Raw genomic sequence first — 14,990 nt, forward strand, 5'->3', positions numbered from 1 at the left:
AACAAAGCTTGTATTATATTAGTTTTAACGTCTATTGCTGCCTCTGAAAGTAGGTTAGGATTGCAGATTGTATTTGATTCTGCATTAGGGCTGTCTGCTTGTGGGAGGGATATTTCCAGAAAGATGTTTAAAGGAAAGTGGCCCTTCTTATGTTAAACATGAGGAATAACACGAAAGCGTCTTGCACGAAGTTCTTTTTAATACTGGAAATAAAACTCAACGCGAATTACTATCGCTTCGTAATGTTAGCCAGCATCAGAACGAAATATTATATTGTAAGGATCTTAAGTTTTACTAACGTTTATTTTATTTTAAATCTTTACTATCACTTCTTATTTTCTACTTCCGGCCAGAATTATAAGCGTGAAGGTTTTTATGCAAAGTTTGTCTGGCGAACGCCAAGTATTTAAGTGTGGCCTTTTTGCCAAGCGAGAGAGAGGAAGCAGTGAGTTCGAAGCAGGCCGCTTACCTTAGAAGTTACGCAGTTGCTATTTGCCTTCCAGGCCAGAGGTTTTAATCCTCTTGATAAATTAAACGTATTGAAGTGTTCACAGTCTCTGTGCTACATACGCTTCCTGTTATTATAAGGCCAATCTTCCACGTGTATTATTCTAAAGTTAAATTAGAGTTTAGTTTTATTTTTTTACTTTTACGTTAGACCCCGAGTGGCGGGTCATTGTATTCCGAAGTACGGAAGTTATTGTATATAGAGAAAAATAAAGGGGTTTTGTATACCCTTCGTCTGTATCCTGTCTACTTACTACAATTAGTGAACATAGCTTTAGTAAGCTCTCTGTTCCTAGTCAGGTCCTTGTATGTTCCCGAAGAAGGTTAGAAGGAACATTGAACCTGATAATATGACTGCATGCTTATTGTGCTTACAACAGGTTACCATTTTAATGTACTGGACTTACAATACGTATGATGTTGTAACTTGCAATACATGTTGTACTCACAATACGTTTCCATTTTAAAAACAAGAAAAATTTAACTTTTAAAATTTAACTTTTAAAATTTAACTTGGAAGCTTTTGAAAATCTCTTCCGGGCCCTAACATTATTTACTGAAGCTTGTTTTGTACGTTAAGGAATATAAGCATGGGTCCTTTTTCAAGAAGCAAAAATATTGCGTATTTTAATGTTAGAAAATTGTACAGAGAACTTCCTCTTAAATTCTAAAGAATACATATCATTTTCGATGGAAGTGTTATAGAGTTAGCTGCTTGGTAAGGCCTACTAACAAGAAAGCGAGTACGAATTCTGGGTTAAGCAAATTGGCATCGATGAAATGAATAAGGTAAATTTTCTGTCTCGAAAACGATGCGCGATAGGCGAACATTTTCAGCTATACAAAGTAGAAGAGGAAAATATGAAATCTGCGTATCATATATACTCAGATGATAAAAAAATTAAGTAAACGAAAAAGAATAGTCATGTAAATATTTCTTTTAGCGAAAAGGGAGAAATCAAAATTTTAGAACTTCTGTTGATGATGAGGTTTAAAATCGCCATCATCAATATAAGCACATCTGAACTTTAGGCAAAAACATTTTTCTTGACGGTAACATAGTATTGTAATATCATATCTCTCTGCGAATTTACGATAATGCTATTTTCAGTGCCTTGCGCAATTTGTCGTTGAGCTGCTTAGAGAGTTTCGCTTAAAGAAATCCATTGGAGTTACAATCTGGTGATACTGGACTAAAATCTCCGAGCTCCAAAATCTTCAAATACACCACATGCAGAAGCATGGATACAGCATGTAGTCATGGGCAAAGCAAAAAAACGCCATCATGTTGGTATTCATTTATGGCCAAGAATCGTGAAAAAAATTGTTTAAAGTATTTGTGTGTAATCGGATTTGTGCAGTCAATGCACCATCGTGGAGGAAGAGTCCAGCTACAAATGTCCTTAATAATCCGTATTACGCATTTACGGCCAATAAACTCGATGTTTCTAAAAATCGCTATAGTAGGAGAATTGTCATTGGCAATCAAATCACATACTCTGCATGGTCTCCGTTATTACTTAAAACCTTCCGTACATGTAATTTTATCATGGTACATGCTTCATTGTTATCTGGAGTTTGATTTTAAACCCTCAATAGCATATTCCGCAATATTCTTCCGTGTTACATGCTTGCCCATTCCAAATGATTCCATTCTTTGTGTAGTTTCCTAGATAAAGAAAATTACCAGGAAATAGTTTGTGCTATTGGATACTTTCTGGACAGAAATTTTACTGCCATATAGACTCACAAATGCTGCTATACTAAACGTCACCGTATAGTAAAAATCCTCAACCAGAACTGTTTCTATGTGCATTTTGTCATGTTATAATAAACAAATAAAATTCAAATATCATCACACTTTGGGGATTCATTTTATATCCTTTCAAAAAGCTGTGTCAGGGACAAACGCAGTTTATTTTTTTTATATAAGCTGGAGAAGTAAACAAGACATTTGTTTACCTCATTTTTTTATTGCTTGTGCACATGCTATGCGCTAACCATGCATTTTTACATACTGAATAGAAAACACTCTAATAGGTAGTGTTGAAATATAGTACACCCGCGTAAATCTTGATTATATGCCCTTTTCGCCTTCTTGCAAGCGGAATATCAGTTTAACTGTGATGCACCCTGTGCAGTGTTTTCGGTGATGAGACGCATAAAGTATCGACGGATTCGGCACTTCCTAACGAATGCTTTCAAGCAAGCGTCCGATCGTTGAAAGAGAAGAAGGAGAAAATCTACACTCATAAAAAAAAAAAAAAAAAAAAAAAAATAAATAAATAAATAAATAAAAAAAAGGAAGAAAAAAAAAGAAATTCAGCAATTTGAATTAACTTCATTTCCATTCAAATTAATTTATTTACTTACAGCTTGATTTTGATACCCATAAGACATAATGGTTCGTCAATATTTTCAGTCATTAAACTTGTATTATCACTGAACCAATGCAATGATAAGATTCCAGAGAATTCTAAAACCGAATTTTTCAACTTAGCTTTTTCAGCTCTAAAATAGTTTCCTGGAAAAACACTTCATTCCTAAATTCCAAAATTTGCATTAATATATATGAACGCAACATTTATGTATTGCTTATTTTTTGCAGCCGATGGTATTCCTCTAAAAATATGCTAAATCTAGAGTTTCCATTAATTTTCCGAAAATTTTATTTTTAATGCTTAGTAGTCAGTTCATCTCCCTCACGGTACGGCTACTACTTATATACATCTAAGTCTACTGAAGTTCCCAGATTTTTGCACATAATGTTTGTTCGCTCAGTCGAAGAATGCAAAGCCTTGATTACCTTATATTATTTTTACATCTACTATTCATAACAGCTCCAGGTTTTATGCGAAAAAAATAGACTTTGCCTTATATTAGCTGTTTTATGAAATTACCTTATATCACTGGATTCATTTACAACGAACCTTGAGTATTGTAAATTTCCCATAATTGAGTATTGAGTATGAGTAAATTTCCCATAATTTCTTTTACAGCTTTTCTCCTTACTAAAAGTCAGGAAAGTTCCCTTATGTTCACGCGCATAAATGCCTGCTCTGTCTTGCGATGTTTTATACTCACCTGATCTGATATCTATAATACTCAGAGGTACTGAGCTACCATCTTCCAAAAAACTCAAAATTCAAAATTAAGCTTCCGAAATTTATTTCCATAACAACATCATGAATGACACAGCTTCTACTTCGTTCCTGTTGAAAGCTTTCGAAAATCTCTTCCGGGCCCTAACATTATTCTTCTGATCACACGTCCTAGCTCCGGCGCGTAGCATCTCTATCGCAAGCATTCACATTTTAAACATCACTTTAATGAAGTCAGATTGAGTTCCAAAGAAACTGAAGTCAGCAATAAAGTTTATCTCTGCTCATTTTTAAACTAAATATCTCCATTTGTTTAGCATTTATTTCCTAGTAATAATCAAACATTTATATTACTGAAATATGATGCAGAAATTCCATCTCTTCATTTACGGACCAGTTAAAGAGTTCATCTCCATCATGATAAGGCTACCAGGAATACGTTCAAATCTATTGCTTAGTTGCCTGTCTCCAACTGCAGAAAGAATTTTACCGCCACTAAACTCTGCCGCCATGTGCAGCCGCAGAGACTGCGTCCGCTCTGGTCCTCAGATATTTTCTGTACGTTGTTATTTATTTAAACGAATACTATAAATTACACGATGACAATCTTGTTATGGAAAGGGATGCCATTTAGAAAGACTCCATAAAGAAAACTAGAAACCACGAAAATATCCATGCAAACAGCATGGGTGAATATCATTCGCCGAGACTCAAAACGGATTCATTGACTACTGGATTTATGCATTCGACCACAGGTGGCCTTCCTGATATTTCATTCAATAAGTTTTGATGCTTTTGGAGTGACAGAAAGTGCGCTTTCGTATCTCAGACTTAAACACTGGACCAAGGCCAAGGCGTTGGCTTACAGAGTACCTTTGCTTAATTAAGCAATTATTTCCACATCATCGTTAAGAAATATGAAATGAATCAGGGTGAGCAATCGCTAAATAAACGAAAGAGAACCGTTACGGGTTTAAAGATCCAAAAGATGAATAAGAAGTATTAAACAACTAGATGAACTACAGAAAGCAATGGGAAAAGGTGAACAAAATACCACTGCATATCGTAAACATGTCCGTTAACTGCAGAAACCAAGAAGTACTTCATATTTCGAAGGAAAGGCATCACAAAGAACACTTAATAAATGCTATTTTTATTTAAAAGATTAATTACAATGTAGCGGATTTGTTCAAAGAATTTGCAAACAGCCTCTTTATTATGGGAAGGAAACTAAGGAAACTACTCAGCACAAATAGTTATTTCGAAACTTACAAAACGAAATAAATAGCGAATTATTAGTTGCATTATTAGTTGCGAATAACAGAATGTTCTATAGTTACTCTAGTTTGTAATTCTTAATTAAAACGACTGAAATATTTATGCAAGACAGAATTTAATTATTTTATATGTCATAGCTTATATTCATGCCCCTGAATGCACTGATTTAGAGGAAGGCTATTGACAGAGGCTGGTCAGAAGACAAATTTAATGCAGAACGGAAATCTTAGAAAAGGGGTACACAAAGATAACGGAGACTTACGGCCTTAATGAGATCTAACTCCCTACTTAAATACGTACGTCATTAGCTTATAAAATTAATTGCTTCTTGCTCCCAGATAGTAATTAATGTGTGGATTGACTGCAATAAAATTAAATAATTTGACGACGTAGAATTTTATAACTAGAATCAGTTATGAGGGGGCCGAACTTCTCATTTCTCCATTCGATTACACATGATTAAATAACAAGCTTTTATTTTTCAAAGCAAGTTTCGGAAACAAGAAAATGTGATGTTTTCCGACCACTCTGAGTTTATTTCAATGATTTTGAGCAAATATAAAAGACGTAATTATAATTTTAACTTAATAAAATCTACGCTGCATTGTATTAATTACTCACTAAACTTAATAATGCATAACATATTAAAGAACCTTGCTGGGATTTAAAACACTAGGTTATGTATCTACTGTAAAAAAAAGCACATGCAAGGAAAAACTGAACTACGCGTGAAATAATAAAACATTTCTTTTTTACAAAAATATGTGAAGTTTTAAATTGGAACATGCAATCAATTTTTGCACGATTAAAATTGTAGAGGATATGTAAAGGATTTCAACTAAGAGAATATTCCAGGTTTTGGATCATAATTTAAACAGAAGTAAACGACATCACAATGCAATTTAAAAAATAAACTAATTAATTGCACAGAAATTACATGAAGCATAACTAATTTCAGCTTGAAAAAATTTTATTCCTTTCCAAAGATTCCAAAACAAATAGATAAGCTAAAAGGAAATACTGTGCCTATGTAAATTAGAGAACATTTGACAAAATACTCGGTATTCTCACAGAAAGTTACAAAAATACCAAAACTCTAAATATATACGTAAGCTAAAATAAAGGAGAACGATTTTAAAAGAAAGATTATTTGTAAAATTAACATGGCAAAAGCAGCAAAAAAAAAAAAAAAAAAAAAAAAAAAAAAAAAAAAAAAAAAAAAAAAATTATCTGCCTATAAGGATGGACGCCTTTATGAAGGATATTCTAGAAAGTACTGAGTTCCAGTTTATGTTATACTCGTACATGGCATGAATTACGAAATACATCCTCGCAATTAACTCCTTTCACCAGGAACCGAACTGGCTTTGTGAACTATGCAAGATAAAACAAAACAAAAACAGATTACCTGGAAATAGGGTACTATACTTATACAGGGTTTACTACACTGATTAAGCAAATAGAGAGTTTATTAATTTGAATTTACTAAACCTGTAGGGTTTATTGTATTACAACAGCGTCCATTATTACAGATGTGGTACAAATAAAGTAATAAAAGCAACAATGAGGATGGCCCACACAAACACAAAATTATATAAGGATGATTTCTTCCTTTCGCATATCGTAAAGATAGAAATTTTCAATTTACACAGGTACGATTTCTAGAAAACTGTTCTTAAGCCCTAGACGGGACATACGCTTGCAGAATATTTTTTTTCCAGAGGAAATAAACTCATAAGCACTAAATAAATTTCATTGAAAAATTGTAATTCAACAGTCAACATAATTTAACTAAACTTCTTAAAAAACGTAACTGAATTCCAAAAGATATCAGATAATGTATTTACACATTTCAGAATTACCGAGGACAGCCGGAATAGCATGACAGAATGTAAAATGTTGTATTTTAAAAATTACATGATATAATTCAAACAAATTTTAATCAGTTAAAAATAGAGGAAACTCTATCTTGCATGAGAACACGCTTACAACGTTCATTATTTTGCGAAGTAAACTTTGATATTCCTAAAGATGTGGAAGCCTCCAGTGTTGAAACGGATGGTTTTTCAACAAAAATATTATTACACTTTCTGTACATTTCCTTCCAATAGCAGCTTTGTTGTTGGATCCTTGAGTATGCCATTGATTATTCAATATTGTTTACTTAATTCACATCGAACTTTGATATTACTTCAGTTCACAGTGAAACCTCAGATCACGAACGCTTAAGTTCACAAACAAATTACCTGAATACAAAACGCCTCGGATAACGAAAGTTGTCTCGAGTTACGAACACTTAAGTAGGCAACAGATGATTTCCAAAGGTGTTTTGAAGTAAGTGCTAGTACCACATAATTAATACCCAGGGCCCTTCCGGAAAACTCATTTTAATATTTTCCATTGCTTAAATCTCGTTAACAAAGCTTGGCAGTTAGTGATATACAAGACTATTACTTCGACCTGGAAGAAATTATAATTAACTCAGTTGCAGGCGGATGTTTTGAGTGCTTTGACTCTTAGGAGTTTTATTTATTTATTTGTTACCTATGATGATGTGTTTTTGGACAAAACTATCGGATAAATAGGTAACAATGAAGACGTGAAGTTGCTAGGAGGACATAAAAATGAGTTCAGCAAAAAAGAATTACAACTTCAGAAGTAGCAGCAAAAGGCAGCTGCGAAAGAAATCTCTTCAGAAGAAGAGGAAAAAAGAAAAATGATCTTAGTTCTCTGATACACGAAATTTATGTAAAATGAGATAGGGTGCAAAATTTCCACAACGATATCATCCTAATAAAGGTGTAATATGTTACAGTGTAAGCATTCTAAAGCATAATGCCACGTCTCGCTTTAGAAACATTTAAAATAGTCAACAAAAAATCATAATGGACGAATTTTGAATGAAACAGACGCTGAGTGAGGCTCAAGCAGAATCGAGTGGCGCTTAGAGACAAAGAAGACGCATCTAAGATTTCGTTTCCAATCGAAAACGAACATAAATAAATGTTGGCCTAATACAAAAGAGTACAAATTTTTGTTACACTAACATCAGTCTCTCCACGAGCGTTTCAGTAACTCCACTTCTGATACTTTGTTGATAGATATTTTTTTCTCAGGTCTTTTCTCAGTTCATCATAGCCAGTCTTTTTATTAAAATAAAATAAACAACCTTCTTCTTTTGTATTTTTAACCCACTTAAAATTCAAAAACAAAATCATAAATCTTCTTAAAAACAGCATATCTTTAGTTCCAACTTGAATGTTAAGTGTTGCCATACGATTTCTTTTATATTCGCTACATTATTTCCTTAAAAATAATACATGGCGATAACAGTACCCTATGTCTAATAATTAAGACTTAAACTGCAACTGTAATACGTTTCTTTTTTCTGGTTATTTGAAAATTAGCATCCCGTTCTACAGAGCAATGTGCGACGCATTCTCTAAATTAAATACAGTTAAAACAGTTGATGGTTAATACTAGAATTGTAGACATCACTCTTTAGCAAAGTTTCAGGCAGTTCGACAAACAGTCATTTAAAGCATAAACAACGAGACAATAACAATTTAAATTATCGAAGCTTGCATATAACAATAACAAATCAAAGTTACGGTTACTATAGAAGACTATCGAATAACTGAAATGTAGCAAACAGGAATAAAAAGATGGTGAGCGCAATCTTATCAACAATATTCATATTACAAGTTTTAGCTAACGGCTTTCTTCTAGTACGAAAGAACTTTATCTCGCTGAGTACGTGATAAAAAGATCGATGGTGCAAAATTTTATCGCTCATTATAACATTTTTTTGGGGGGTGGGTGTAGGGATGATCAAAAGACAGCAAGCAATATAGATCCAGAACTACTTTGCATAAGAGTATGTAAGCTAACCTAGGCATTTCCTAGATGCCAATCTCATAGTGTATTAACTTCCCAGAGATATTTTATTTCAATTAGTTGTCTGTTTTAAGAAATCCATCAAAAAGGCAATTATGGCTATCTTTCCCTTCCAAGAGTTATTTGTTGAAATATTTCCGTTACCAATGTAAATAAATTCCAAACACTGACCACATGGTCTGTAAATTATAGCACTTTCAGAAATTACTAAGTTATAGCAGGCGGGAAATTAGCTTACATACACAAATTAGCGGTGTTTATTCATTTCCTAAAATTCGTAAAATTCCTTAATGCATTTTAATGTAGCATCGGTTTTTATATGGTTTTACAGTGTTATAAAGTATTTTCTACCTCCTTTCCACATGCTTTCGCGGTGTAATTGGAAACATAAGCTATGTGCATTCGTGAGGTCCAGGGTTCGAGTTTTGGCGAGGGCAATCCACATTTTTCACGTCTCCTGCTTCAAGAAAACCTAACATCTTTACATTGTTCAATAAAAATGAACATATAAAAAATTTCAGTCAAGAAGTTAGAAAATTCGTGGCACCTTATCACTTTCACCACGTGGGCACCCAGTGGAAAAAAGGGAAAATTTCTTAGAACTCTAAGAAATTTATCACGACTTCTCCTTCCAATAAGCGTTTAAAAGAAGGAGCGGTGATTCTTTTTATATGTGCATGTTTTTATATTCTTTTTTCACATTGCTTAAAAACATGTTGAATTTTAATTAACATACAACTCTATGTTAATTTGTATTTTTAGAAAGCGATGGAGTAGAACGAGTTGTTTAACAATCCAAGTTTATAAATTGCATTTTCACTCCTTCACATATGCAATGGACCTATTATTAGTTCTGATGATATCAACTGTTGGAAAACCTGCTTCATAATGTACAAAGGGAATGAAAATTTTCAGGATCGCTGTGGAGCAGGAAGATCCAGACGTATACCTTCTAGATAGGCCTGCGTCACCAGTTTATATATAAATCAGAAAAGAGAAGTATATTTAGTTTCACAGTAGACTGTAATTAAAATATCAATAAGTTGTTCTTGTTCTGCTGTTTCAGATTCTGAAGCTGGGTCCGCGTATAAGGAGTCTTCCACTCTGTCAGCCTTTTTAGAGAAACGGCTAGTCAAAATGAGTAATGAGATGTGATAAATGGTTAGAAAATATGAACTTCTGGGTCTCGTTAAGTTTGAAATTATTTTCTTTCAAATGAATGCCTAGCAACGAAAATAAGTTATTAAAATTTTTCTGTTAGTTTTTTTTCTTTCTTTTCGGAAGGTAGACATTTTTTCTCATGGTTGTCAAATGTCGGTCTCATTACAACATAGAGAAACATTTAACTATTGAGCTTTTCAAATTACATCCTGAAGCCTCAACGCAAAGACATCTACTATGTTTCCACACCTCGGACCGCCCTTACCAAAAGGCTGGTGATATACAATTTAAATGCTTGTTTGAAACTACTACTATGTATAATGACATTAAACCAATAAAATCTTAGCAAAAGGAATGTAAAACATATAATAAATGAGAGCTAAAACTTTATTAGGCTCACTTCTTGTTCATGGCCTAGCGTATTCCTTGTATGCAGCAGACACTATGCCTAGTTTGGAAATTGCCATCTTTGAATTGGTCTCAAAATCCGTAGAGGTAAGACAATGAAAAACCAGTAAGGGACACCAGGCATTCGTGAGAATTTGTTCGATCACTCATAAGATATTTATACGATGATTGCTGTATTAGGCATAAATGTTCGATAAATGAATCAATACTTTAAATATCAATACATCTCCCTAATAATATTAATAGGTACGTGCCATTATTACAAATTCGAATATTCAATAATGATGTCCTACTGATAGCGCATAATAACAATTTGGGTTCAACGATGCTCTGGAAATAATAGCATTGGAAATTTGCAGAATGCCAAAAAGAAAGAGAACTTCCCTTCTTTTGATAATAAAATCAAAAGATTTATTATCGAAAGAAAGGAAAAAGTAGAGAATAAAAGGAGTTTAGCTAGCTCTTAGTATTTTTAAAAGTTGAATGAAAATGGAGAGAATAAAAGAGTTTAGCTAGCTCTCAGTATTTTTAATAGCTAAATATTTCTATTTTATTTATTTACGAGAATAGTTAAAATTTGTTCTTGTTGTTTTATCTTGCCACGTTTTCTAGAAACAAATAAAAAACTAAGGTTATTTTTTCTACCTGTGTACTTATGTCTACCTGTATTTTTTTCTACCACATACTAAACTTTTAGTTTAGTATATGGTAGAAAAAATCTAGTTTAGTATGTGGTATTTTTTTCTACCACATACTAAACTTAGAAAAAAATACAGGTACAAATATACAGGTACAAGACAGTTACAATAAAAATTTTAGTTTAGTATGTTTAGTATGTGTAAGCTTTTAGTTAGTTTAGTATGTGCATACTAAACTTTTAGTTTAGTATGGTGTTGTATTTTAGTATTTGGAATGGTCAGTGTTTGGAATTTCTCTCTATACTTGTTTGGACAAACAGAAAAACTCGCAAGGACTGGTTATTTAAAGGAAAGGATACGTTTAAGCAAGACGTTTAAAGGAAAACTGGCTCGTATTCACGCTATAGTACATAGTGGAAAAAAACAGGAAAACTTCCATCCATACGCCTCGTTCGCGGGATTTGTACCCAGATGGAGCTTCCAGTCTTCGGTAATCTTACCCATTAAACCACTGGTAGGCACCATTTTCCTAATTTCCGCAACTGTTCCCTGAAGTGGGCAAAAAGGAAATAGAAGAATGGTCCTCTGTACTGTTGAATGGCTTTTACATTTTACAATTCGGATTAATTTTAATTAGAATAAATTTTTATGACAAAGCAGACTGTTTTTATCTGGCAAAAGATTAATTCCTTTCCTAAGAAAAATTCCTAGTTAAAGAGATTAAATCTCGAAAAGAAGTTTAAAGAAATTAATTTTTTTTTTTCATAAATAAATTCTTATAGAAATGACAGGATTAATTTTTAGTCTCCTTATTTAATTAGCGAGTCTCAAAACCTGGTTAAGGTTTCATACAGGTTCAGAATCTAATTTAAAATTAGTAGATCCTAATCTAAGTATAGAGTCACAGGAAATAAAAGTAGACAGAAATCTGAAACCAAAGTTTTCTGCTGTAGCCGTTTGTAAATTACTTGTTTGCCACTTCTTTACAGTAGAGCAGGAGTATCAAACTTCATGTCAGTAAGAGCCGCATGATAGAATCTAGTAGTACTGAAGAGCTACAATTAGAATTTCCAAGAGCTACACAGATTTCTACATGATTTGAAAAGTTGGAAAATAGAATGGTGCGAAACAGTTTGTAATGTTTCTAACTACTTAGTCTATGCTTAACTTAGTAGAAACCTTGTTGAACTATGTAGCGACTTATCGCTAAGTCCAAGTGAGTAAATGAAAAAGTTCAGAGAAGGATTAAACTCACCCTTTATAATCTCAAACTAAGAACACAGATAGCTCCTTTCTCGGGCTTACAGAAGCCTCCACTAGGGCGTTAACTCAAGATAAGAAAATAAGAAACACATCTAATGCTAAACTAAACTGAACTTAGCCGAAATCTTAAAAAAAAACTATCCAGCGTAGTTGTCCTTAATTAAATTATTAATATTGGCAGGCCCATACAATACGGCCGAGAGTAATAAGATTTAGCTTTAAACAAAGAAGTAGCCTGACGGTAAACACGCTCAACTAAGGATTCCTAAGCTCTTCTGCTGAAGTAAGCGAAATCTTCCTTTAAATACTCCTTCTACTTCATTTACATGCAGCGCGATACGAAAAACGTATTCTGGTAAGGAATAGTGGGTGGGAAACGGGACTAGACAGTAAAGCATGTTTAAAAATTAAAATAACTGTTAGAATTTTAAAATAACCTCTACAAGTTGTAGCGAATTCACTAACGAACACTTAAGTTTCGAACACGTCGTTTGTTGAAAATGTTTTTACGCTGCTTTGTATTCAGGAATATGTTTTTTAAAAAAAAATTAAGTTTTTGAGAGATTTATTGAGCTTTTAGGACTGAAAATCAAGTATTTTCTTCCGGTTTTCATTTATTTTTGAACACAGAGCTAAGGAATAAGACAGAACAGAAATCACGATTACCAAGATTATTGCATAAAAGTAATAGTTCATTTTCCCGCCCTCTAATAGTAAGGAGTAACATATGGAATCATGTACAACCCTGAATCTTAGTTACTTAATTCGATACATAAGAACTGTATTAAGAGATAAGTCTTATTTTTTCCCATGAAAGTTAATACATATTCATTGATTTAACGCACAGTCAGAAGTTATTCAAAATTATCCCGCACTTGTTGCAATTAAAAATATTAAAATACTGATAGCGAAAAGTACGATTTCTGTTTCAAATTATGTTTCAGAAATGAAATTACCATTTATTACAAAGCGAGCCACATTTAAGGGGCCAAAGAGCCGTGATCTAGCCATGGCTACAATATGGATTATGCTAACTAAATATTTTCCCCAAAATTTCGTGAGAAAAACAAGATACGAAATTCCATAAAACTTTCAGATTACAGAGAACATATTTTGATTCTTCAGAACTTTCAGCAAATATCTCTGACAGACATAAACACTACGATTACGAAACACATATTTTACAACTGCATAGTACAGATAATAGGTGCAGGCAGGGAAAGCAAACAACAGGTCTTATTCGTTCAATATAGATCGTTTCGTGTTTTATTCTCTGCGACTGAAATTGCGTGTTTTTATGCTTTTTCCTCCATGTCTACCACGGATAGGAGCTAGATTTGCTTAGAAACTTCTCCGCAAAGGCATATCTCCTTCAGCAAATACCTTTTCTTTGTTTAAATCAATCAACTAATTATACTTGAGGAACACAGATTTCATTCCTCAAAGGCGTAAGATTTACGGCTGCAAAATGACTTTTTTAGCTTTCGGATGTATAAATAAGGGACGCAATGCATTTGTTTTTATACTAGAGAACAAACTGTAATGATTACTTTTATTTAGAGTAGTCAAACAGAAATAAATATCCCAATGTGCCTATCGGAGGGGAAGGGGAACCTCTGAGTTGTATATAGCTCTTCCCTCTCCTTCCAAAACATAAATCTATAGAACTTACCTATACAACCGTAGCCATTTACAGAAAGTGTAAATCCCTCTTTGCACGCACATTCGAAAGTCCCGTCGTGCAAGTCAAAACATAAATGCTGACACGGGCTGTCTTCACGGCATTCTCCTAGAAAAGAAAAGTTAAAATAAGAAAAAAGGCAAATCTAAGATATATTTGCAAAGGTAGCTGTTCTTAGAAATACACACATACGAATATAGGGTGTAGCTGTGAAGGTCGCCTCCTTCCCCTTGTCAGAAAGCAGATTTCAGAGGAATACGCCGCGTATACTCATAACAATTATAATACAACACAATAATTAAGATTTAAAGCAATTATTCCTATTTTGATATTCGCCTTAACAGCTCATATATATGTTTAAGTACTACGTGCATTTTTAAAGCTATTAATGAAGGAAACAATTTTACGATTCGTATTTTCCAGACGTAACATTAGGTGTAGCTTATACTGGCCGATGGATCATGCTGTGTGCTAAAGAGGAATTGAAAAAGATTGATCTCAAAACACATATTCGAGAACTCCGCTTGGCCAGAATACCTAACGCTTATTCCCTCAAAACACCAGAACCAATTAATCAATTGACTAATTAATTAATTCATATAATACTATATGAATTAATTAATTCGCTCTAATCCATATTTAGAGATAATCTAATCCATCCATTACAAACTATTCCTGATAAAAAGTCCCAAAATTTCATTTAACTCTGCCTGCTCTACTTCACTCAAAATATTATCTTTTTATTTGAAAATGCCCAGTTATGTACGCAAATCTAGAAAGCGTAGTTTATAATATTTTAGGTACTTACGTATTAACGCAACCAGGCCAAAATTCGCATAAATTGCCAAATTTGGCGACCCTATTTACGGCAACCCTACGTGTTATACGTAGTTTTGTAAAAAGAGCATGTGGAAACCATGTACACGTCGACTTATTTTTACTTAAAAAAACATTCCAGAATTGCACAAAAATGGCATTGCGCACACTCTTGACTTTATCCATGTACACTGCTATTTTCTTATAAATTACAAAAATTTGCACGAAAATGCAGGAAAA

General features: G+C 33.3%; 1 protein-coding gene across 1 annotated transcript in view; it reads right to left on the reverse strand.

Annotated features, from left to right (window-relative positions):
• SP2353 (EGF like, fibronectin type III and laminin G domains protein pikachurin) overlaps positions 1–14,990 on the reverse strand; it is a 219,755-nt gene that overhangs the window by 83,663 nt on the left and 121,102 nt on the right. Inside the window, exon 2 of the mRNA XM_085807274.1 lies at positions 13,926–14,042. Within this exon, the coding sequence (XP_085663400.1) occupies positions 13,926–14,042 (117 nt within the window). The remainder of the gene's footprint in view (positions 1–13,925; positions 14,043–14,990) is intronic.

Source organism: Stegodyphus dumicola, chromosome X1 (assembly GCF_044657685.1).
Source record: "Stegodyphus dumicola isolate Sdum_Otavi_A_Nest chromosome X1, ASM4465768v1".
Lineage (NCBI taxonomy): Eukaryota > Metazoa > Arthropoda > Arachnida > Araneae > Eresidae > Stegodyphus > Stegodyphus dumicola.